This window comes from Aricia agestis, chromosome 20 (genome assembly GCF_905147365.1).
Source record: "Aricia agestis chromosome 20, ilAriAges1.1, whole genome shotgun sequence".
Lineage (NCBI taxonomy): Eukaryota > Metazoa > Arthropoda > Insecta > Lepidoptera > Lycaenidae > Aricia > Aricia agestis.
Genome location: NC_056425.1, coordinates 11,644,679 through 11,670,002, shown reverse-complemented (window position 1 = coordinate 11,670,002; position 25,324 = coordinate 11,644,679). Strand labels below are relative to the sequence as shown.

Genomic DNA, 25,324 nt, shown 5'->3' with positions numbered 1-25,324 from the left:
TACGTCGCGTTATATTGTATGCGTTTGACATTGCTGCAGACGTAATCATGCGGAGTTTCCGCCGCGGAACCTTGGCATAGTGTGTTTAGACCATAAAGTTAATACACCTAGGTTTTGAGTTTAGACACAAACGGTCTTACCACAAAAAAACTAAACATCTGTTGAACAGTTGTTTTGAGACCATTTTGCACTGAATTTTTCTCTAATCAACTGTTCAACAGGTATTTAAAACTTTTGTAGTAAGATTTTTTCTGGTTGACTTTCCGTCTTTCGCCATAAGACGAACGCCTATCCATCTGCCACAGAAACCATGGAGAGACGTTAAGTTCATCTAGATCCCATTCGTGCTAAACGTCCCAAGATGACTGAAAATTGAAGTGTAATTCACAGCGTAGTTCGCAGCTGTATTTCTGTGAAAATTCAACTACATTTCTAAGAATATCACACAATGCAAAGCAGAGTGCTTAACGCAACTAAGTTCCTGTTTGCAGCGGTACCATTTCAGGCCGTTTTCACTCGGTAACTCAACTTTCGTACATTTTAAATGATATAGAGTTAGGAGAGGTAACTGCTTTTGACCTAATTTTAACTCCCCTGTTTGAAGAATAATATGGAAATGATGCTGCATATATTAGTTATGTAATGTAAGAAGTTGGCGTGTGTTTTGCACGTTCGTTATAATCGTGGAAATCTATTTTTACCCTGACTAATTAAAAAACGCTGCATACGGGCGTTATAGCACCTAAAACAATGTTTGGTTACCTTGTATGCCAAACTTTTCTAACGTATAGGAGAAGAGCAAGACATTGCATAAGTGAAACGTGCATGCACATTACACAAATTACACACATTTACACATCTATAATAATATTATTATTATGTAACTCTCATGAAAGTGATGTATGATAATATTTTTACTTCGACTAAAACTAACGTAGGTGAAGATTTTCCTTATTTTGTCAATGCAACACGCATTGACGTTGAATTAAATTTAAAAAAAATAACGAACTAAAAATTTTACGGCTCCATACAAACGGACGTAGTTACAAAAAAATTTACGTACAGTACTCCCAAATTAATAATACGCATGGAAATCTTCGCTAATTGTCATAATCACGAAAACACCCGAATCTATGAAACGTAAGAGCCCCAAACAATGCACTTGCATTTTGCACCTTGTTCAAAGGAAATAGAAGTAAATATCCGGTGGCTGTCCGCTATCGCCGGTCCGTCAATAAGTGCTATAACTCACCGGGAAGCCATCGCGGCGTTACCATGGTAACGTCCAAGCAACGTCAGGCGCCTCTACGTCGCTGAAAAGCGCTGTTTTTCTTAAAGTTAAGTTTAAAACAGCGCTTACAGCGACGTCTTCCGACGCTCGGGAAATACGACCGTTGCCGAAAAATTACGAAAATTTCTATGCGCATTATCACTTTGGGAGCACTGTACATCGGATTGTTTATCAGCAATTTGGTTGAATGGAAATGCGTCACATCCACTATAATATTATTCTTTTGTCCTGAGATCATGCTCACAGTTTCTGACAATGTAATTACCATAAGCAAATTATATTCAATACACGATGTGAGGTCGTTAACACCGAGATGGTCCCAAGTTGTGTATACTAATGCAGAATCCCGTAGACCAGGGGTTGCCAATCTTTTTCAGCCTGCGGCACAGTTACACATCATAATATTTTGTCACGGGCGTCAACCCTACTGTATCTAGCTATTAGAAAAAAAATACATAAATATACACCTATAATGATCACAGCAAGGTTAAGCAGGTAAATGAGGTAAATAATAATAAATATATAATTATTCATCTACCTGCTTTTACATTATTTTATACTATAATGAGTTTTGCCCGCGGCTCCGCCCGCGTTTAGAAGTATTATTATATTATACAAACTTTCATCCCCTATTTTAACCCCTTGGGGGTAGAATTGATCAAAATCCTTTCTTAGCGGATGCCTACATGATAACATCTACCTGCATGCCAAATTTCAGTCCGATCCGTCCTGTGGTTTGAGCTGTGCGTTGATAGATCACTATGTCAGTCAGTGACCTTTGAGTTTTATATAATTATTAAGATTAAGATATTTGTGGTTTCGGACAATTTTTTTTTCTTTATTTTTTAAAGGGATTTGTGTACAGAAAGACGACGTCAATTCCATCGTACCTTATGGTAAATATAACAATTTATAATTATTCCGAAATATAGTTAAAATTATTATATAGCATTGATGGTGAATCTACTCACGGCGCCCCTCTTGCCTTTCCACGTCGCACAGTTTGGGAACCCCTGCCGTAGACAATAAATCGATTTCCCGAATAATCTGATCCCAAATTGCTTGTCGTATTACAGGACAATATCTGTGATTGCTCGAAGGACCATAATATAATTGTAAGTCGCTGTTTGCTTGAAATACCATATTTAATTCTTTAAGAAAGGAAGGACGTTATTACAAACTTGTTCTTCCTTTTTACTCCCTTTTTACATGGCGAAATGCTTTACGCATCTCTGGCGGATTGGGGATTGCTTGGGGTCGGTGAGACTCCCCAGTACGGTCTACGCACTAAAACCCACTTTTCGCTTATAAGGACGCTATCACATTTTTTCACAAATATCACCGATTTCCAGGTACCATTTTAAAGAATTAGGAGTCACACTGCGAGGATATTTTGGTTTCAAATGAAAGATAATATATTCATCTCCACGTCTACACTATAAAAATGTTATAGCCGCATACAAAATTTTCACATAAATACGTTTTAACTATCACAATAATCGTAAAAGATTAAAAAAATGGGGTTTGTTTAGGTACCATTATAGCTAAATACACTGAACTAAGGAAAATAAATATACAAAAAAATTGTGTCTTATTTAGTCCCCTGTACGAATAGCTAAATATTTTATATAAAAATAAATAACATTTCCATTTATAAGAAAAATAAGAAACGCTCTCAAATTTCTTCATACATTTTCGCCCTATCAAGAACGCGGCGAGCGTCGTAACCGCCACTGTACAAGGCGCGCTGATATTGAATGTTATTTTAATGTCTTTAACGTCGATATTCGTACTGACCTGCTAATTTTTGTAATAATTTTTGTGATAGCGTCCTTAAGGCAGAGTTGCGGGGGTTCCGTTCGTGGCGGGGGTGTACATCCCAAATGAGACCAACATGCCAAAAGTTATGTAACTACGCTTGTTTTAAAATGATGAAATAAAATAGCTCACCGCAACCATTCGAGTTCCAAAAGAGCTCTAGTCCGGGTTGCCTAGAACAATTTTTTTGAAATTAATATCAAGCTAATTTATTGTGAGTAGCTTCGTTTTGATAAGAAGAACAACAATTTTATCTGCGAAAAATCTTGAGCGTGGTAGCTAACACAGATAGAAAGGATTTCATCCTTTGATTTGATGGTCCTAAAATATGGATTTTTCTATTTGTAGGACAATGTTACTCTTAAATAATATAACTATTTACCTATCAATATAAAAAAATCAGCTGGTTAGGATTCCGTAGTTAACCAACCGCGAAAAGGAACTTCGTTCCAAAAATTATCCTGTGTCTTTTCCCTAGACTCGAATATCTCCATACCAATCGAAATAGGTACCCACTTTCGTATTTATAATAATTATTTAATATCTAGATATTTTTTACGCCTTACAAAAACAGAGGTATAGCTTAACTTAGACGAGTCTATCTTTGTGTCTTATCTGTGGCATTGTAGCACCCAAACGGGTGGACCAATTTTGATCTAGGTTTTTGTTTGAAAGCTGACATTTATGTTTTAGCAATAATATATCATCATCAGCTAAACTGATAAAAATGTTTTTTGCTCTCAATTTATACTTTGAACTGGTGGGTATCAAGGTTTTTTACCATTACCCTTTTTTACATCTTTACAAAGAATTAAAAAAATATATTAATCCTTTTGCTACATCAATATAATAGGCAAGATGATGGTGATCATGAATCGCATTTCTGATATCCCAAAACCTTTTTCCTTAAAATATTTCAGTCGTTACAAGTTGGTGTTTACTAACAATGTTTGTTAATACCAAAGCCTATTAAAAGTTCAATTCCTTTGAAACAACCCTCCAAAGAAAAGTTCAAATATAAGTTAGCCGAGAATACATTTTTCGCCAACTTCTAAGTTTGGTTCATATAAAACTTAATGAAAATTTAATATTATAATTGTTTAACGTGATTAAATCCTTTTTGCTACTTTTTTGTTTCATATTTTTTTTATATTTGAAGATTTTTTAAAAAGTCGTGGGCTACGTGAATCTTAAAAATTTTAATGATAAGCATGCCCTTTTATACACTTTTAAAAGGGGTGAAAGGATTAAAGCCTTCACAAATTAACCCCTGTCATAAAACCAGAAGACTTCATATATCACGAGGGCCTTATCGGCGTCCTTTTAGCGTTATCACCATTAAAAAAATATTAACAACACATAAAAAGGGTCATAATGCAAAATCAATAACCTAAAAATACACTTACACGAAAGCAAATAATATAGATTTCCATACGGCTAATGTAACTTGGGACTGAGGAGCGATCCTTGGGGGACCCTTTTAGTTGGGTGTAATAAATCAGGCCTTAATGGAGTGCCTGAGGCTTGTACGCATATTTCTGAGTTTCAAACTGACCGACACGTCCAAATGGACGGAATATTGAGTCAACACACACTTCGACTTGTGGAAATGCAGACGGGCATAAATTAAATAAACCTAGGATCATAGTTATAGGTTCGTGATACAAATGGTGTGCGTAAAAGCTATGCAGAATCTATAATATTCTACAGGGTGTAACAAAAGAAAGTGATTACACTTTAGAGTGTGTATTTATCCTCCGTAAAAATGACTTTTTTGACCATTTGGCTACGGAACCCTGAAAATTATACCTACGTACGTAAGTACGTATACGTCAGAATTTGAATGCGAAACTCGAAAGGGACTCACATTTTGCTAATCTGTTTGTTTGAATGTCTGTCTGTCTGTTTTTGTATCGGTTTATCTGTATCTTGACGCTCAACAGATTTAAGATATTAAACAGATAATAAACCGTATGAACCGTCTGGGAAGACATGAATACAATTTTATCACAAAGTTTCTACCACGGAAAATGTAACGCCGTCTATAAGCCAATTTCTGTTACGAGATGAACAAAGTTGGCAGCAAATTAAATATAGATCTAAAACTTGTTACAGTTCATCCAAAATGAATAAACTCCTAACATTTTTGCGGTGAAACCCTAATTCTGATTAAAATAACTTTCAACTTTTCGGTTCCGTGGAAACTAATTCAATTTAGTTGAGCAACCAAATCAAGTGAATAAGACTTAATCTGAGCCCGCAATCCTTTAATCTCCACATTAATATTTGAAAACTTGAAGCAATTGATTTAAGATAATTAAATTTTACCCACCCATAGATTAAGACAGAATTCGAGATTAGCTGATTAATTCAAGTCTTTGATTATGAATAATAGATTTTTAATCAAACAAAAGTCTCTGGGACCGACCATTATTTATTATCTATCCATACCGATATTATAAGTGTGTCTATCTGTCTGTTGCATCTTCGCGCCCAAACTACTGAACCCATTTTGCTAAAATTTGGTATAATAGTAACTCCCACACCGGTTTCGGTGACAGTGGTCAGTTTCTTGAAACCAGGCGTAATTTTATAGTGCTCAAGTGTGTACGCAGTACACAAGAGCACTCTATTCATTTTACTCTCATAACCCAGTGGAACGGAAGACCGACACGACTGGCGAGATATCAGGCGCAGGACCGACTTTTTACATTTCCATCCGACGCATGGATCATCTCACTTGTCAGACAATCAGGTGATCAGCCTGCATTGTCTTAGCCAAACTTGGAAATAACATGTTCCCAACGCGGGAATCGAACCCACGACCTCCGAGTCAAGAGCCACGCTCTTAAGAGCGAGCGAGGTAAAGAGATTCCGGAAAATGTACGATTCCCGCGCGATAACCTAATTTTAGCGCAACGGAGTTGCGGAAGTAAACTAGTAACCCTTATCATTATACGAGGCCGATCGTTTCGGTCGAACTGACGCCAGCCGAACTGACCGGGCCAGAGGATCCAACGGGGACCAAACATTTTTCTACGATAAAAAGTAATATCTCCCTTGCCAAAGTTTCAGATCTACCCGTAAACTAGACCACACATTTCCCTTTTTTTATATTAGTGAGGATTAAATTTGATTGCAACAATGATCTCAAACTAACTTTTCTCACATTCCATCCTTGTTTATTCATACGGATAAAAGAAGGACAGCACTCGGTCGCAAATTGAAAACAACCTCGAGAAATCGGTTAAACGTCCCTTTGTACCGCAAAGTAGAACGTGTGTTTGAACAAAGATGGCCGACAAAAGAGAACTTATGTTTTATTTTCCATTTACCTTTGTACGGAGATAACTGTGACACAGGTAAAAGGATATTTTTGTAAGTTACTAATTTTATATAAATAAGTATATTATGTGAAAGTGTGTTAATATCTGTAGTTCTATCTATTTGTCTGTTACCTCTTGAGGCTTCATGCGGCTCAATCGATTTAGGTGAAATTTTGTATGAAGATACTTTGAGTTCCAAGAAAGGACATAAGATCCTTTAATACCGGTAAATTTTCCACGCGATGAATGAATTTTGGTGTAACCATAAAGTTACTATACCTAGCGGAATAGAGCAACAATCTCGAGCTATCAAACGAAACTGAAATTGATTTACATAACGACGACCTCTGTGGCTCAGTGGTGAGCGCGTTGGTAGCTCAAGCCGGGGGTCGCGGGTTTGAATCCCGCCGACGGAATAAAAAGTTTTCAATGTTCCTGGGTCTGGATGTGTATTAAATATGTGTATGATATAATAAAATCTTAAATATATGTATAGTATAAAAGTATTATATATATTTCCGTTGTCTGGTACCTGTAACTCAAGTCCTTTAGGTACTTAGCACGGGGCCAGACTGACGTTGTGTGATGCGTCCATAGATATTATTATTATCTGTGTGTATATATATTAAACTGTCAACGCGCCGATAAGTGCCGACTGGACCGTGGACGCCAAAAAGAGAGTCCTGCTGTCATGCTGCTGCATGGTATCAATGTATGACACATCTCTTTTTACCACGCAGTGTTACTGATAGTGACATCTCTCTTGCTCAGGCCTTTGTTTCTCTATTCCGCTAGGTATATTAACTTTATGGGTGCAACAGAGTTGAAGGCGTCATAATGTTATATAATATTTATAAGGGAGTTTAATGATCTTTCCGATAAGATACAAGAATAGAAACCACTTTAAAAGATGTTATTATAATAATACTTAATATTATATTAAAAAAAAGTCTGAAATTAATAACTATAAGACGAAACTTTATTTCACGCAGTTTGTGATGATTTACAATATTATAATTTATTTTATTTAATTATTTTCTTTGTTTCCGATATTTATTCATTTACTTACAATACAAAAATAAGTCGCCCAATAATTCATACAAAAATAAAATATTCACTTTAATTAAACTTATAAGTACAATTGATACTATATATCGTTGAATCGACTACAATTTTTTAATTTTGAAATTGAAAAATACAATGCAGCAATAACGTAGTTTAACGAAGCTGACATCTTGACATCTTGCGAAAATGTTGAAATAATTCCAATTTATAAAGTGCAGATAATTCCCAATGAGAACAAGCTGAAATCAATTAAAACTTAAAATTATTTAAATTTAAATGAGAACTGGTGAAACTAAAAGTTATTTAAATTGAAGTGAAGTGTGCAAAATATAAAAAGGAATACCTGTACCTTATACCTTACACGTGGGAGAGCCATGCTTCGGCACGAATGGGCCGGCTCGACCGGAGAAATACCACGTTCTCACAGAAAACCGGCGTGAAACAGCGCTCGCGCTGTGTACTCCCTCCCCTATTCCCTTCCCTTCCCATCCCTCCCCTATTACCCTATTCCCTCTTAACCCGGCATCAATGACGTGAAAATAATTACATGGACTATGACGTCGGGTCATTTTGACCCGAACTTTGTTGATGACTTTTTAATGAAACTAAGTATGCCACTATAATTTTGTTTATTATTTATTTAAAAAGAGGACTTAGATTATGCATAACATTAAAAAAAAAACCCTGTGTTATATTATAAATATTTTTGTTATTGGCTTTCTTTACGGCAGATGCAAAATCAACCTTGAAAACTTAACCTGTACGTTGATTTTATATTTTTGCAAAATTTTCTTACCTATGAAGGAAAAAAATTATTTATGAAATTAAAGAGAGGTTGTAATAACTTATTTACATGAAAATAAAAAGAAATCAGTCTTCTACTTCCTCATTTAGAGTTATAGAACTACTACAGTTATCATAATATGTAATCATGCCCTGATATATAAAAATTGGACATGCTGTGCATATGTGAAATGTATTTTTATCTTTATTAGATGAACAGACTTCATATCTTTTGTAAGTTCCAGGATTTTTTTCACTTTTACCTAGATACGTGGTCCTCAAGTTCAATGCCCAAAGCAGCCTGAAACTCGTCATTATCAAATTCTAACTCTTCTAATAACTCTTAAATCCTTTCTGGACTGTTAGTTAATGACATTCTTCTTCAAAACCTTAAAAATAAGGCAAAACAATATTTTAATACTAATAAAAGTTAGTCACGAAAATACTACACCGACTATGACGTCGGGTCATTTTGACCCGTTTTTACTTGGCACGCGTGTATCTTGCTTCACACGAGGAGTAGCTCTAGCCGTAACAGCTAGGCGGGTGTAAGGGGGTTGTATCTCCAGCTATACTGAGGTTGAAAACATTCAATTGGCGCAAGGATAAAATACGACGAAGTAAACACGCCTCGGGTCAATATGACCCGGCGTCATTGTCGCCGGGTTAAAAGGCCGGCAACGCACCTGCAGCTCTTCTGATGCTACGAGTGTCTATGGGCGACGGAAGTTGCTTTCCATCAGGTGACCCGTTTGCTCGTTTGCCCCTTATTTCCAAAAAAAAACCTGTCTAATAATGGAATGACATGTGACCGGTCGAACCGATTTTAATGTAATTTAGAACAGATGTAGAAAAGGACATCGGGTACTTTTTATCTCACAAAATCGTACGGTTCCCGCGTAATTTAATTTTACACGTACAAATTTGCGTGGAACGGCTAATTTTAGATAAGGTTTCCAGTAGTTTATCTAAATTGAGGCTTAAACTGTAGTTTCCTTCCAATTAGGCTGGGGCTTGTGTTTGACAACTCAGTTAGTACCTGAGCTGGATCTAGATTATACAGATTTGGGACCTAACTGAAGGTTATGTATAGGGTTAGTATCTCTGATAAAAATCAGGGTCTTTAATGGCTTACCATATAACCCAAACATAAATACAAATCTGTGTTTCTGTTTATTCTACTAATCAGTAGAATAAACAGAAATACAGTTACAGCATTACAGCCTTAAATTTGAATTCACTACTACAAGCATGACATACGCGATACACATACTTGTAGTAGTGAAATAAAATTGATTGCTTGCTACGTACGATGTTGTTTATACTTTAATATTATGTAAACTTGCGTTCCGAGATAAAAAATGCCGGCAACGCACTTGCAGCTCTTCTGATGTTGCGAGTGTCCATAGGCGAGGGTAGTTTCCATCGGGTGACCCGTTTGCTCGTTTGCCCCTTATTTCATCTATATCTATATATATAAAACTCAAAGGTGACTGACTGATTGACATACTGATCTATCAACGCACAGCCCAAACCACTGGACGGATCGGGCTGAAATTTGGCATGCAGGTAGATGTTATGACGCAGGCATCCGCTAAGAAAGGATTTTGATAAATTCCAACCCCAAGGGGTTAAAATAGAGGATGGAAATTTGTATAATACTTCTTAACGCGAGCGAAGCCGCGGGCAAAAGCTCGTTAAAAATATATATAATTCACAATATATAGGTAATTAAAAAATATATTCAATGATGATTTTTCTAGCGAATGTGGAGTTTGACAGGCATCGTACGGGGCTTAAGTCAACATCTTCATATTTTAATTACAGTTAAGTAATTAATATTCGTCTCTGAGTGTGGCTGTAAGTAAATAATTATATTGTGCTTCATTTATTATGTGGCACTGGAAATTTAAAGTTCATTGTTCATACCGTGAATGTTTCACAATATTAAAAATAAAGGTCTCAAGGCTAAAAATAATGTCGCCTTTTTTTGAAGCGGATAACTAGGTCCAATTTGTGTCTCGAATTGGTAACGAACATAATTCAGGTTTCTGAAATTTCATAAGCTGAAACCTACGCATAATGAATACCAAAGAAAAATTACTTTGTTAAAAAATCATTTAACAAAAAGCCGACGCAATCGCGGTTGTTCATCGAAATAATAATATCTACGTGCGGCTGCGTGGCAACTGTCATTCATACTAATAATATTCTAAACTAGCGACCCGCCCCGGCGTCTCACGGGTATAAAATATATAGCCAGTGAAAAAATGATTTAAATCGATAGCCTATGATCCTTTAAGTGGTCTACTTCTTATCTGAGCCAAATAACATAAAAATTGCTCCAGTAGTTCGCGAGATAAGCCCTTTCAAATAATTTCCCCCGCTTTTTCCACATTCTCCTATTAGTCTTAGCAAACAAATGACAAATATATATAGCCTATAGCCTTCCTCGATAAATGAGCTATGTAACACTGAAATAATCATCAAAATCCTTTGCGTAGTTTTAAAGATAAAAGGGAACAAAGGGACATGAGGGAAAAAATCGACTTTGTTTTATAATATGTGTAGATATGAAAGTGTGTCCATCTGCAGTAAGTCTATCTGTCTGTCTGTTACCCCAAAGTGCTGAATGAATTTTACTAAAAGATAAGGAGATACATTCCCGAGAAAGGACAAAGGATACTTTTTATCCCGGAAAAATGTACGGCTAACAGGTGATAAACAAATTGTGGTGCGACAATGTCATCTAGTTTCCTATACGAATAATCCTAGTCTAAAACTTCTGGTATTGTAGCACATTATGAAGACGAAGTAACATTTCAAGGGAAATATTTTACGAAAATCCTCTTTAATAGAGTTGAAATTTTGATCTTTATGACTTTATATCCTAGATTTAGCGCAGACCTGGAGTTCTTTAGATACTAGAGCTAGAACATCGCGTTCTCCAAGTCTAGATTATTCGCAGCCCGCTGGCAGTTTTTGATGAAGTTTCGAACTGGTTCGTGAGTACAGTCGTTATGAATATTAGGATTTGCTATGACTTATAACTTATTAGTAATAGTCATAAGCTATTACTGTTATATTAAACTTTAATGTGATTTCTGTTATGTTATGAGTCATGACTCATGTTCCACCCAGGTCGCACTTAGCCGTAGGTTCATTCGTGTTAATTGTCTTGTCAAAAAACTTACAACTGTCATAATATAATATAACTAGCTGTCCCGGCAAACGTTTCTTTGCCATAATATAAAGTATTTCGCCCGTATTATTTTATTGAAGTGACTAAATAAGTATGTCACCATGGCAACGTCCATCGCTATCCCGTCGCACAAACAATATTCGCCGTCAGTCTCGAGTTGTAATAATTTACTATTATTTATTCAACAAATGCACTTATCAATATAATAAGTACCCAGTAGCCGATTCTCAGACCCGCTGAATATGCATATAAAATTTGGTTAAAATCAGTAAAGCCGTTTCGGAGGAGTACGCGGCCTAACATTGTGACACGAGAATTTTATATATGTCACATTATAATTGACACCGTAGCCCTTACGGCTACATGGCCCCACATTGTTGTGAATGAAATTAAAACTCTAATTGTAGAGAACCGTTCTTCAGTACCATTTTCCACTACTGGGATCGGCAGAAAACGTTTTGTGTCAGGATCATGCTTTGATCGAAAATGCGTCAGACACGTTATGTTTGTAACTGCAGTGAATAAACAGTAAGTAATATAACAAGATATTTCGCAACAAAAACGTATAGCGTTAAGTGGTAACAGACAGAAAGATAGAAAGACAATAGTTTATAGCTGAATAGGGATGACGACAAGGTCAAAGATTAGCTGATTTTTTAAATAAAATAAAGACATAGCGATAAAATATAAGTATTTCCAAAATTTCAGCTTCATAACTTATGTTCTTTTTTTGCTATGAGCCTTCAAAGTTGGATAGTCAAGTCAATTTTTTTTTTATAAAATGCCTTAATTTTCGTATACCATTCGATAATTTATGCAATTTATAAAAAAATCTTATGAAACCACTTTCATAAACGCAATATTTAACATAGCTATCGAACAAACAACCTAAGCGTGACGTCACAGTTAGGTAACATTTTGTATGGATATCTTGGAGAGTTTTTAAGCTATCAAAGTCATTTTTTCACCGATATTCCTATTTTTGAATGGTCCTTCACTTACCAACAAGAAAAAAAAATTGTCATGCCTAATACCTTGCATGTCCTCCTTAAAATATATCCGCGCAATGCACGCACATTCGCTTTTCAATAGCGTAGAGTGAGGTAACAGACAGATTTTCCCATATTATAATACAATTTAAGTGGCTGAATTGACCTCCTGCTTGAAATATATCCCTGACTGTACCGCGTACAATGAGATCCATTAAGAAATGTCTTGGAAGTCGTAGTCGCAATATCGCCGATATCCCTCCAGGCACTCATGGCATTTTCTTATTTCCTCCTCCTAATGTAAATTCTTAAAAAAATAACGTATGGATCGTACTATGAGCCTCGATCTTGTGTTTGACATTTAAAATTGGAATCCACGTTCTATGTTCAATTTTTTTTTTACAGTTTATCTATGGCGTTTTTGGTTGGTTATTAGATGTTAGCCAATCAAAATCGCTAAAAGTAGATAAACTTCTGGTAACTAGCCCTAGAAATCGGGCATCAGTAACTTAAAATAAACAGATGGATTTTTATGTCATAGTCACACAAAGATCTCAATTTAATATATTTTTTATATATAAAATAAGGGGGTAAAGGAGCAAACGGGTCACCTGATAGAAAGCAACTACCATGGACCCTCGCAACCCATGGACCCTCGCAACATCAGAACAGCTGCAGGTGCGTTGCCGGCCTTTTAAGAGGTTATAGGGTAATAGGGTAGGAGAGGGTGGGGTAGGGAACAGGGGATGGAAGGGTAAGGAAGGGAATAGGAGAGGGTAGAAAAGAAAATAGGGTAGGGGATTGGGCATGGTGAAGCATGGATATCCCACGAAGATACAGAAGCCTACATATTCAAAGGCTCATTTAATAATAAGTTCAATAGTATAATATTTATGCTGAACGGGCAACATCGTAGCAAACATTGATGTATTATTAAGTATGTAAATTGCAAACATTTTTAGATAATAATATAGTGCATGAGGAAACTGTATAAACAATTACTAGATTAATTGTAATCAAAATGGAGTGAGCAATTGAATTTCAATAGCTATTAGACGCGTTGTCAATAAATTTGGTCAAAATCAAATTACGTGCGTACACAATAGCCAACCCATAGGCCATATCCATATTTCCATACTTCTATATACATATACTAATATTATAAATGCGAAAGTGTGCCTCTCTGTCTGTCTGTTACCTCTTCACGCCCAACCCGCTGAACCGATTTTGGTGAAATTTGGCATGGAGATACTTTTTGTCCCGGAAAAATGTACTGGTTTATCGCGTAAACCAGTTTTGGCGCAACGGAGTTGTGGCCGTGATCTAGTTCGTAGCTAAAGAAGATCAATCATGTTATTATTAATTATGAAAATCCGTATTATTGATAGCATCTTTCCTTACCAAATTAATAGAACCACCAATATTACTTATCGCCTACAATTTCTCATTTGCCCGAAATATTAGGAAAATAATTATCTTAGGCTTTTGTGTGGATTTAACACATATTCTAATAGGTTTTCCCAGTTCAACTTTACTGAAACAGAAATAAAAATCGGCCAAGTGCGAGTTGGACTCGCGCACGAAGGGTTCCGTGCCGTAATAGAGCAAAAACATGCTGAAAATTGTGTTTTTTGTATGGGAGCCCACCGTAATTATTTAAATAATTCAAATTTTATTATAAATTATTAAATTACAAATAATAAGTCCGTCTGTCTCCAGGCTGTAACTCAAGAACCGCTATAGCTAGACTTCTGAAATTTTCACAGATTGTGTATATCTGTCGCCGCTATAACAACAAAATATTATACTAAATATTTAAGGGGGGCTCTCATACAACAAACATGATTTTTTTGCTATTTTTTGCTCGATATAAATAATGGCAACACATCGGCACTTGAAATGTTTACAAAATACTCAGTTGTATTTATAATTTTAATAATTAATAGTAAAATTTAAATAAATTAAATAATCAAGGGGGGCTCCCATACATAAAACAATTTTTAGCTTATTTTTGCTCTGTAGTGGTACGAAACCCTTCGTGCGCGAGTCCGACTCGCACTTGGCTGATTATGGTCTCTTAATAATAATTATCTGTAATTTGTTAATAGTAAATAGAATCAGGCGTTTCTTTGCGGAAATCCATAGCTTAAAATTTAGTATGTTATTATTGTTAGCAATATTCCGCGAAATCTATATTATTATGTTTGTGTTATTACTTTAAACTTGTGGACTGTAATAAAAGTTAGATGTAAAATGTTAAATATAAGATAAATAAAAATTATTACGTAGAAGAAAAGTAATTGTTGCGTCCTAGGCCCACGACGATGAGAAGAGAAAAAGAGTGAAGGAAGTCCGGTGTTGCTAGCGTTCCTGTGTTGCCAGATGACGTCTTGACTAGGCTGGATTGCTTGTGTTTTTGCCCATTAAAAAAATAATACCCGTGTATGGTTATTCTACATCGCGAAATTGCGTACACTATAATCTGTAATTTATTATTCTTTTTGTTACAGATGATCGTTCTGAAGGCAGCATAGCAGTGGATGGAAATATGATCAGTTGATGATCACACAAGGATGGCGTTGTTGATTGGAGTTATAGGAGCATTGGCACTTATCAGCCGTACTGGTAAGTAGACTGACATACATAATTATTAATATCATCTATATATTAATACGCGAGCGAAAAATTTTGGATCCCTTTTGACGAAAAATGCGGGAACGTAGGAGAATGAAATTTTGCACAGTTATAGTTTATATGGTGAAGGAGTGCATAGAGCTAATATTATTTTGAAATTATGCTTTTATCATACATTTTTTTAACAAATAAAACATTACACACACTACAACACACACACTAGGATCAGCCTATACGCACTTGTACTCTTTTTTTTATAAAAAAATGTTGAAATTTTAAACTTATAATTTAATTTTTTTATTTGAGGTCGAATTTCGACCATTGGGCGATCTCTAGTCCCTATTAATACGTGAGTATTTTTGTTTGTCTTTTGCCTGCATAAATTTTGATACAATGGTAAACACATCACCGATTTTGATAATAATATGCTTACTGATTAGTAATGAGTGTTAGTATGACGTCCTGTTTAAATGCTATAATTTGCAAAATTGTCAAAGAAAGTTGCGCGTGATTTGATTTTTTTGATTTTAACAGTGCTAGGTCATATTTAATACTTTTCTATTTTATTCTATTCTATTAGAATGGATAATTTCACTTAAAGCTTAACAAGATCTTATTATTAAAATCGTTATACTTAATAATTACCAGAAAAGTGACATTTGTTAAGATGATCGTTAGAGCGTATAAACATTTTAGCTTTGGTAAATAGTTTTCCTCCGAGAATATCACAAGGTCGTATAGACATGTCAGTGGTTACATAAGCCTTTTGTGTCAACATAACAATATAGGATTATCGGTTGGGCAGTTCGATAAATTAGAAGACGAAATTCGATCTTGAAATAGACTTGAATGCTGGGTTTGTTAAATTGTTAACAGAAAAAATGACGTGATATTCATTCATCGTGATAGCCAGGATTGAAAACCATGATTGTGCAACTGTCTGCAATGTACACAAAATCTTGTCCTATTCAAACATGGAAACAACATTTTTATCGAACTTACTACCTCCGAGTCTAATACATTCACGCGGACGAAGTTGCGGGCAACAGCTAGTGCTAGTAATATTATCACTGTTTTAAATAAAATTAATCAAATACTTAATTTTAAACATTGTCTCTAACATTTCGACTCTTAAAGCTGTCTTGCGGGTCCCAAGACAGCTTTAGCATGTCCCTCGGGCTCCCTGAGATCATATTAAAGGGTTTTCGTGGTTGGATACCGCTGTCGATCCTGGCGACACAGGAGATACAGTGGTGGGAATGTGTGGTGGGCCAAAGCCCGATATAACATTTCGTCACTATTACGAATGTAGACAAATTCTCGATTTTTATACTTACACGTTATTTTAGGTTCAGCATTATATTATGTCACAAGACCAAAGAAATTCCTAGAATCTAGTCAATTGCTTCAAAGGGAAATTCGCGAAGACGCCAGCCAACGATATGGGAACTCAAAAGACTCATTAGGAGACGTTTGACGTCACATTATTAAATAAAACAGCCATTTTACACGTGAAGACATGTCATGAATTAGGGCCCTAAAGGTAGGGCCACGAAGATCGGTAGACGCAGCGTTTCAAACGTATATAATGTAATGTACTGTTTGACGATAACGTCGTATCACTTTCCTCATAATATAAACCTTCCCTGACTTTAGCTAAAATATCACTTCTCGAGTTTAGGCAAGACTTACAAAATGTATATTATAGATTAGTAGCACTACTTAACTGATCAAAAGCTGAATTTGTGATGCATCGTGTACTGTCCCAAAAAGAATCTAATGATACCTTTCAGGCTTTTAGACGTCAAAGATTGGAACTGTCTCGCTCTAGCTTCATGAAAAATATCGCCATCTCTTTCACTATTAAACCATGGCCTACGCGATGTTCTGACATCCACTGCCAACTCGATTTTCAGAATGTTCTAGAAAGTGAAGAAACTACATCAAGACGACACCTATACGTAACTGTAGTTGGCCATTTACTCCTAAAGACGTCGATTGACAGATAGCGATTAGCGGTCCTACGTAATATCATCGCATTACATCAAAGTCAGGCGTCAGATCACGATATAAAGCTCGTCACAGACAGAGCAGGTAATGTCATATTAATGTACATTACATCCCGGGATGTATATCTTTACATTATATTAATGTATCACACAGACAACGGGTAATATAATGTATCTTTCCCTACATTTGTCCATGGGAGAGCCATTTTCGGCTCTCCTATTCCAATGGCATCGTCCCGGCTTCCTGGAAGACAGCCTTGGTGCACCCGATCCCCAAAAAGGTGACCGCTCAAATCCTTCCAACTACAGACCAATCGCTATAACCTCTCTCTTCTCGAAGATAATGGAATCCATTATCAATAGCCAGCTTCTTCGATACTTGGACGGCCAGGGATTGCTAAGCGACAAACAATACGAGTTCCGTAAGGGTCGCTCGGCTGGTGATCTCTTGGCATACCTGACTCATCGTTGGGCTCAGGCAATTGAGTCGAAGGAAGAGGCATTGGCTGTTAGTTTGGACATTGCGAAGGCCTTTGATCGGGTTTGGCATAAAGCGCTGCTATCAAAGCTTCCATCATACGGGCTGCCCGAGATATTATGTAAGTGGGTCACTAGTTTCTTAGCAGACAGAACCATAAAGGTCGTAGTTGACGGCGAATGCTCGGAAACTCAGTCTGTTAATGCTGGTGTTTCTCAGGGCTGTGTGCTATCGCCTACTCTATTCATACTGCATATCAATGACATGTTACAAACCAACGGCATTCATTGCTTTGCGGATGATAGTGATGCTGTATATACCGGCTCCCCTAATATTTCTCGGCAAAATGTCACTGAGAGGCGAAACGAACTTGTGTCTAAGGTGGAGAATTCATTGGAGAAGGTCTCTAAATGGGGTAGACGTAACTTAGTCCAATTCAACCCCACCAAGACACAAGTCTGCGCGTTCACCACTAAAAAGTCACCAATGGTCGTTTATCCTCGTTTCGAGGGCACATCTTTAACTATCTCCCCTAGCATTGAGATACTTGGCGTCAACATATCGAGCGAAGTCTAGTTCCGATATCATCTTGAAGGTAAGGCCAAATTAGCTTGGTGTTCTTAACAGAGCGAGACAGTACCCTCAGTCCGGACCAACGCCTACAACTCTACAAGGCGCAGGTTCGGCCTCATATGGAATATTGTTCTCATCTCTGGGCAGGGGCGCCAAAATACCAACTGCTCCCTCTGGAATCCAACGAAGGGTTGCTCGAATTGTTGACTGCCATAGTGTTTCAAACAGCTTGGACCCCCTGGAATTACGCCGAGATGTAGCTTCACTCTGCATCCTCTATCGGTTGTATCACGGGGAGTGCTCTGAGGAATTGTTCGGAATCATACCACCTGCAACTTTTTGCTATTGTCCCACGCGAAAAACATACCATCCTCATCACCTTGATGAGTGGCAGTCTTCCACAGTGCGTTTTTCGCGTAACTTTCTGCCACGCACTGTAAAACTCTGGAATGAACTTTCACCAGCAGTATTTCCAGACCGACACGACCTGCAAACCTTCAAGAAAAGAGCGTATTCCCTCTTAAAAGGCCGGCAACGCACCTGCAGCTCTACTGATGTTGCGAGTGTCCATGGGCGACGGTTGTTGCTTACCATCAGGTGACCCGTTTGCTCGTTTGCCCCCTTATTTAATAAAAAAAAAAATCAATGCTAAACGCCCCGCTTGACGCACATTTCAGCTGCTAAAGTGTTATACAGGTTGTTCTTATTTTTAATGTTGTAATACTATGGCCTTTCGAGTTACTTGCTATTAGATTCACTAGAATACAATAAAATTACAATCCGAATCATCTTCTGATAAACTATCTAGTTTATCAGAAGATGATTCAGATTGCTACTACACTTTCAAAGCCAAAACAAGTATCTGAAAATACTTATTACTTTAAGAGGTCCACTACTAATATTTGACTTTCCTATCTCGACAGAACGACTTTCTGTTTTCTCTGCGATTATTTGTTTCTGGTCAACTTTTCGACTTTTATTACTCTATATTCCTGGTATGTTCCTTATTTTATTATTTACTTCCTTCTAACTTTTTATTTCAAACAATACTTTGTTTCAACTTTTAGAAACAATTATAATTCCTTATGTCAAGCATTTTTCCCTTTAAAATTCTTTGAACTACGCTTAACTCGCTTTGATCTAAGATATAATATCTAGAAATGATTTTACTAGAAACAAGTAAACTATTAAAAATCTACATCTGCCGCTCTCCCATGCAACCCAATTTAAGTAAAAAAGCTTATTTATGTCTTGAATTTCGCCAAACAGGGTAATAAATGACGCGAAATGTCTATGTAATTTAAAGAAATTTATTATTCACTTTGCATTGTCTCGACCAAATCCGCTTTAATCAAATACTCCTGGCCATCCAGATAATTTATTCTTAAAAACAAAACGCCCGCTATAATGGCGATATTTAAAAAAGGAACAGAACGTATTCACGGGATTTAAAATAATCTAACAGATTATTCGTGGCCACTCCAATCAGGAGCGCTTTCCATTAGGCGACATTAAAAGAAATGTTATATATTTAACAGAAAAAATTTAAATGGGACTGTATTGTTGGATTTGAGGATTTCGGAACGTAAATTACAAGCCTATTACGAATTTGAATATAAAATTAAATGTTCTCTTTTCGAATTTCTGTGCGCGCCTCGGTGATGAAAAAGAAAAGTTTTTTTTTTTTTCTTTTCATGTTAGGCCAAAGTTACTTTTCGTAGACACCTCGCATTATAGTTGATAGATCAAAGGCTTCTAACTTTCCTAGAATATATTCGAAAAGTTTTGATCCAGAGATGATCCTATTATCTTCCCGAAAGGAAATATTGTAGATTAGGTTACTTATTCGTGGAAATATTTTTGGGCAAAGTAGCCTTCTCCCTGGGTGTAATATAAGATGTTTCTGAAAAAAAAATACAACTGTACCTTTAGTTACATACTTTTAACTAAGCTATTTAAAGTTCTTAATCCATTTCAGTTTTATGAATAAACATCAAAGGCGGAAACGTACATAACTAAAAAACCTTAACCATTTCTCGTTTTTCCAAGGTTTTAGAATCAATATAGCTACCAATTTAAAAAGTAACTCATAATGCAATTAAATCGTATTTCTATCGTATATAGATTATATAATACCTGCCATTTAATATCAGGAAATAATAAAACGACTAATATTGATTTATAATTTTGACGACCTCTGTGGCTCAGTGGTGAGCGCGTTGGTAGCTCAAGCCGGGGGTCGCGGGTTCGAATCCCGCCGACGAAACAAAAAGTTTTCAATGTTCCCGGGTCTGGATGTGTATTAAATATGTGTATGATATAATAAAAATCTTAAATATATGTATAGTATAAAAGTATTAAATATATTTCCGTTGTCTGGTACCTGTAACACAAGTCCTTTAGGTACTTAGCACGGGGCCAGATTGACATGGTGTGAAGCGTCCATAGATATTATATTATTATTATTATAATAAAATCCAGAATGAGCTTACAAAATGTGGATTGCGATTAATCTATTTCAGATATTAAAATTCTATTCGAGCGACTGTATTACTAAGTGAGCGACTGGAAATACATAGCGGGCAACTTCAATATTAAATATAGATTCAATTTTTCTAAGTGAGGTAATTTATTACGAGCTACTAAAAAGTTCATTTTGAGCAAACTTTTGTGAGCTGCTTTATTAATGATAATTGGTTACTGATATTTTATTTGAGGCTTTATATTTTATATTTTGATACGTGTTTTAATGAAAACTACATATTGTTAAATGCGTGCGAATTCGAATGGGGGCGGGGCGACGAATCGTTGCTGTCAGGTGAGTTGGGCTGCGGACCAATACGACTTTTTTGGGTTAGGTTAGATGGCTAAGGTGGGAGCGTAGCGTACTGTTGTTAAACTTTTGTAAGCTGCTTTATTAATGATAATTGGTTACTGTTATTCTATTTGAGGCTTTATATTTTATATTTTGATACGTGTTTTAATGAAAACTACATACTGTTAAATACATGCGAATTCGGATGGGGGCGGGGCGACGAATCGTTGAAGTCAGGTGAGTTGGGCTGCGGACCAATACGACTTTTTTGGGTTAGGTTAGATGCTATGCTGCGCTACGCTCCCGCCTTAGCCATCGTGGTTATTTTTTTGTAAGCCACCAGAAGTAGGAGCCCCGCGTAGCGGGGGCTCCGTCGAATCATAATTGAAGCCAGTTGTTTTTTTTTTTGGTATAGGTCACCATTTAAATTTTACCCATTTCTTTGACGTTCCGTTAAGGATTATAATTTGTGTAATTTATTAATGATTTTTATATATAAACGGGGTCTACCCCCCCTCCCTCTCCCCCCCTCCTCCCCTGCCCCTCTAAATCGTTGGGTATGATTCTAAACTTTTACCGTTATATAATTTAAATTCCTTCAAATAGAACAATACATATTTTGGGATCATCAATTAATCAAAGTATGAAATCCGTATAAAGTATCCTTTCTATCTCTGTTACCTACCACTTTTTTTTTCACGTATAAAATTGTTGTTCCTCTTATCCAAATGTAGCTTCATTTGGATAAGAGGAACAATTTTATATCACAAAAAATTTGCTTGATTGCGGACTCAAAGTAGATACTATACAGTTAAAGATCGTTGTGCGGGCGCAGTCGCAAACCAGGCAGAAAACCTGAAGCGGCACAAATATGAGAACGTCAGCGGAGATCTCATATTTGAACCGTTTGGGGTAGAAACCCTAGGCGCATGGAGTTCGGGGGCACATAAGCTTTTTAGACAGATATCTAAAAAGCTACCCGAGACCCAAGAGCTGGGAGCTACCTGCCACAGCGGATAGCAATTGCCATCCAACGTGGCAATGCTGTCAGCTTGCTGGGCACTCTGCCAGATGGGGACGACCTGGGGAAATTTTTCTTTTTGTAGCTTTATACTTTAAGTTTGTATATATTTGTATATTTAGATTGTATTTAGATTGTCCGCTGTATCTTAGTTAATATGCTTATTATATATTTACCCTTAATATTTTAATGTTATGAAATAAATATATTTACAGTTAAAGATCGTTTCGGGGACCCAGGTAACAAACAGCCTAATCGGTTCAGCGGTTTGGGCGTGATGAGGTAACAGACAGGCAGACACACTTTCGTATTTATAATATTAGTATGAGAGTATGAATAGTATGAATATAGATTAAATAAAAATCCCCACACACAAATAATACCCTTGCTTCTAAAAAAACATCAAAAGATCCCAGATTTACCCCCGACAAAAATAAGATCCCAGGGCTCAAGCCGCACTGGTCGATACGACCCAATTTCTAACACCTACAACTTAATTAATTTTGCGAATATTGACCCATAGCGATGTTACCCTTTAGGAAAAGGTCGAGTAACCTTTTTATGAAAGCTCACCCTTCTTAGATTCGATTAATGATGGAGACAAATACTCTGTAATTTATTTTGTGTCGCCATTTTGTGAAATTTAATCACCATCACCACAATACGCCGTAAGATTGATTTAAGAATTGATTTTGGGAACAGTTTAACTTCCTTTTGATGTAATAGACCAGCAAAGTTTGAAGTAATTTTATACATATTGATTGCAATTTTGTTAACTTGAGGACTATTTATGACTCGGGAATCCTATTTTATTCGAAAATAGGAACAATTTAACTTCAAGAATGTCAGCAGGAGTAAAAAACTAAACAGCTCGGCAGTCATAAATTTTTGCCCAGTGATAATAAGCGATTTCTTTTCCTTCGCCGCCTCGGTAGTGTCCCTCTCTCTTTTACTCATTTAAAAAAGGTGTACAATGATAAATGAAATAGTTTGACAATTATAGTCGAGACATTTTCTATCAGACTTTTTAATAAAAGTAATCATTAAAATATAATGTCTCCGAATACAGCAGTTACACGTATTTTGCACCGCTACACAAGCAAACTTCGTTCTAACCATTGCGATAGAAAAAAAAAATAGTGTTGCAACTTCGCGAAAAACTGTATAATATTTCGCCAACAAAAAAACAACACAAAAAACGCGTGAAACACAACGGACAATACATTCGGTGAACATCAACTAGGTGATTAACGTGTTCCGGAACTTTCGGTACGTTTTTTTCGAAACGTCGCCGGTAACGTCACCGTGACATTAAAACGTCACGCGAAAAATAATAAAAGTAATTACTTATTTTATATGTTACTTTATTGCGTCCGCGGTAGTTGATGGGAATTTTAAATTTTTAGTCCGTGGAGTCAGTTTCTCATTGTATACAGTATTTTTTTTTATATATTTACAATTCTCTGGAAAGTTTTATTACTGTATTTTTTTTTTAATGAAATAAGTGGGCAAACGAGCAAACGGGTCACCTGATGGAAAGCAACCTCCGGCGCCCATGGTCACTCGCAGCATCAGAAGAGCTGCAGGTGCGTTGCCGGCCTTTTAAGAGAGAATAGGGTAATAGGGGAGGGTAGGGATGGGAAGGGAATTGGGGAGGGTAGGGAAGGGAATAGGGTAGGGGATTGGGCCTCCGGTAAACTCACTCACTCGGCGAAACACAGTGCCAGCGCTGTTTCACGCCGGTTTTCTGTGAGAACGTGGTATTTCTCCGGTCGAGCCGACCCACTCGTGCCGAGGCATGGCTCTCCCACGTATGAACGCACTGTATGGGTGCGTTGAAAAATAAAAATCCTTTGCTTTTACTCCATTCTACTTTGTTTAAGTGTCGTCGTATCGTACCACGATCGATGTGACGTCGCGTCGTGGGAATCTACGACAAGCATCGTAAAAAACTACGTCGCATCGTGAAACGACGTCGTATCGTGTTTATGTGTCCCGGCCCTTGGTACCTATCTGTTACTATAGTTGCATTATTTATATTAAGCTCTTTTAAGCTTTATAATACTCTAAAAGTGATTGTGTGTCTGTCAGTCTGGATACAGCGATAGACGGATAGACAAATAGAGACATCTGTTAGTAATATAACAAATACTTAAAAGTGAGTCAAAACTTTAACCACCATTCTTAACAATGGCCCGTTTTACCAAAATATAGTGTTACAAAAGATTTCTAGTAAAATTAGTCGCACTAGACAGTAGACTAGATATATTAGGTCGTGAATCTGAGCACAATAGCTGTCGTCTATAGACTGTTCAGACAAAAGTCAGCTTAGTCCGTGTTTTCGTGTTCAATAAAGTACAGTCTTATAGAAATCTATCTGAAAATTTGTTTGTATGTTCTTCATTTATGTTTAAACCACTGGACCGATTTGAATGAAATTTGGTATAGCAATACTTTGATTCTTGGCAACGGATCTGGGATAGTTTTCATCTCATGACGTGTGCATAACAATGCCCATTGCATATTATGCATAAAACGTGTAACTATTTATTTATTTATTCTTTATGTAGAATTTTTTAAAACTAGCTTAATAAACACTATACATTAATAGTGTACATAGGTGTGCTTATCTCTAGAAGAGATCTCTGCCAGCAGACCTACAACAAGACATTGTGAAATGTAGAGATGTTACAGATAGTACACAAGAGAATAATTAAAACTTAATAAAACTAAATGTGCACTAAAAATAAGTTACATAAAATAACATATTAAACTACATCATACATACAATCAATATCCATAAAAATTAAAAATATTATATCTATTAATATACAATAAAATAAAATATTACATATACTACCTACTAAAATATATTTTAACGTACTATATTATATATAACATTAATAAATAAACCTACATAAACTAGTTATATATTTATATTCATAGTTGACATAAAGTGACTCTTCAATCTTGTTTTGAAGATGCCCACCGTTGGACTCTGCTGAATATCTTCAGGCAAAGCGTTCCACAACTGGGCAGCTCTAATTGTAAATGAGTTTTCATAAAAAGTTGTGTTGTACCACGGAGTGTCTAATACCTTCCTTTGATGGCACGAGCGTGCAGGCCTTTCACTCGGAGCTGTATAAGAGAATCGGTCAAATAGATACGCAGGAGACGATGAGAGTTAAACTCTCATCGTCTCCTGCGTATCTATTTTAAAAAATGACATTAAAATATGCAAATCTCACCGACTGCGAATAGGAAGCCATTGCAACTTGCTACGAAACTCGGATATATGGTCAAATTTGCGCAATCCATAT

At 36.4% G+C, this 25,324-nt stretch overlaps 1 protein-coding gene across 1 annotated transcript in view; it reads left to right on the top strand.

Annotated features, from left to right (window-relative positions):
* LOC121737239 (zwei Ig domain protein zig-8-like) overlaps positions 1–25,324 on the top strand; it is a 217,090-nt gene that overhangs the window by 160,290 nt on the left and 31,476 nt on the right. The window contains exon 4 of the mRNA XM_042128848.1: positions 14,985–15,099. Within this exon, the coding sequence (XP_041984782.1) occupies positions 15,048–15,099 (52 nt within the window). The 5' untranslated portion in view covers positions 14,985–15,047. The remainder of the gene's footprint in view (positions 1–14,984; positions 15,100–25,324) is intronic.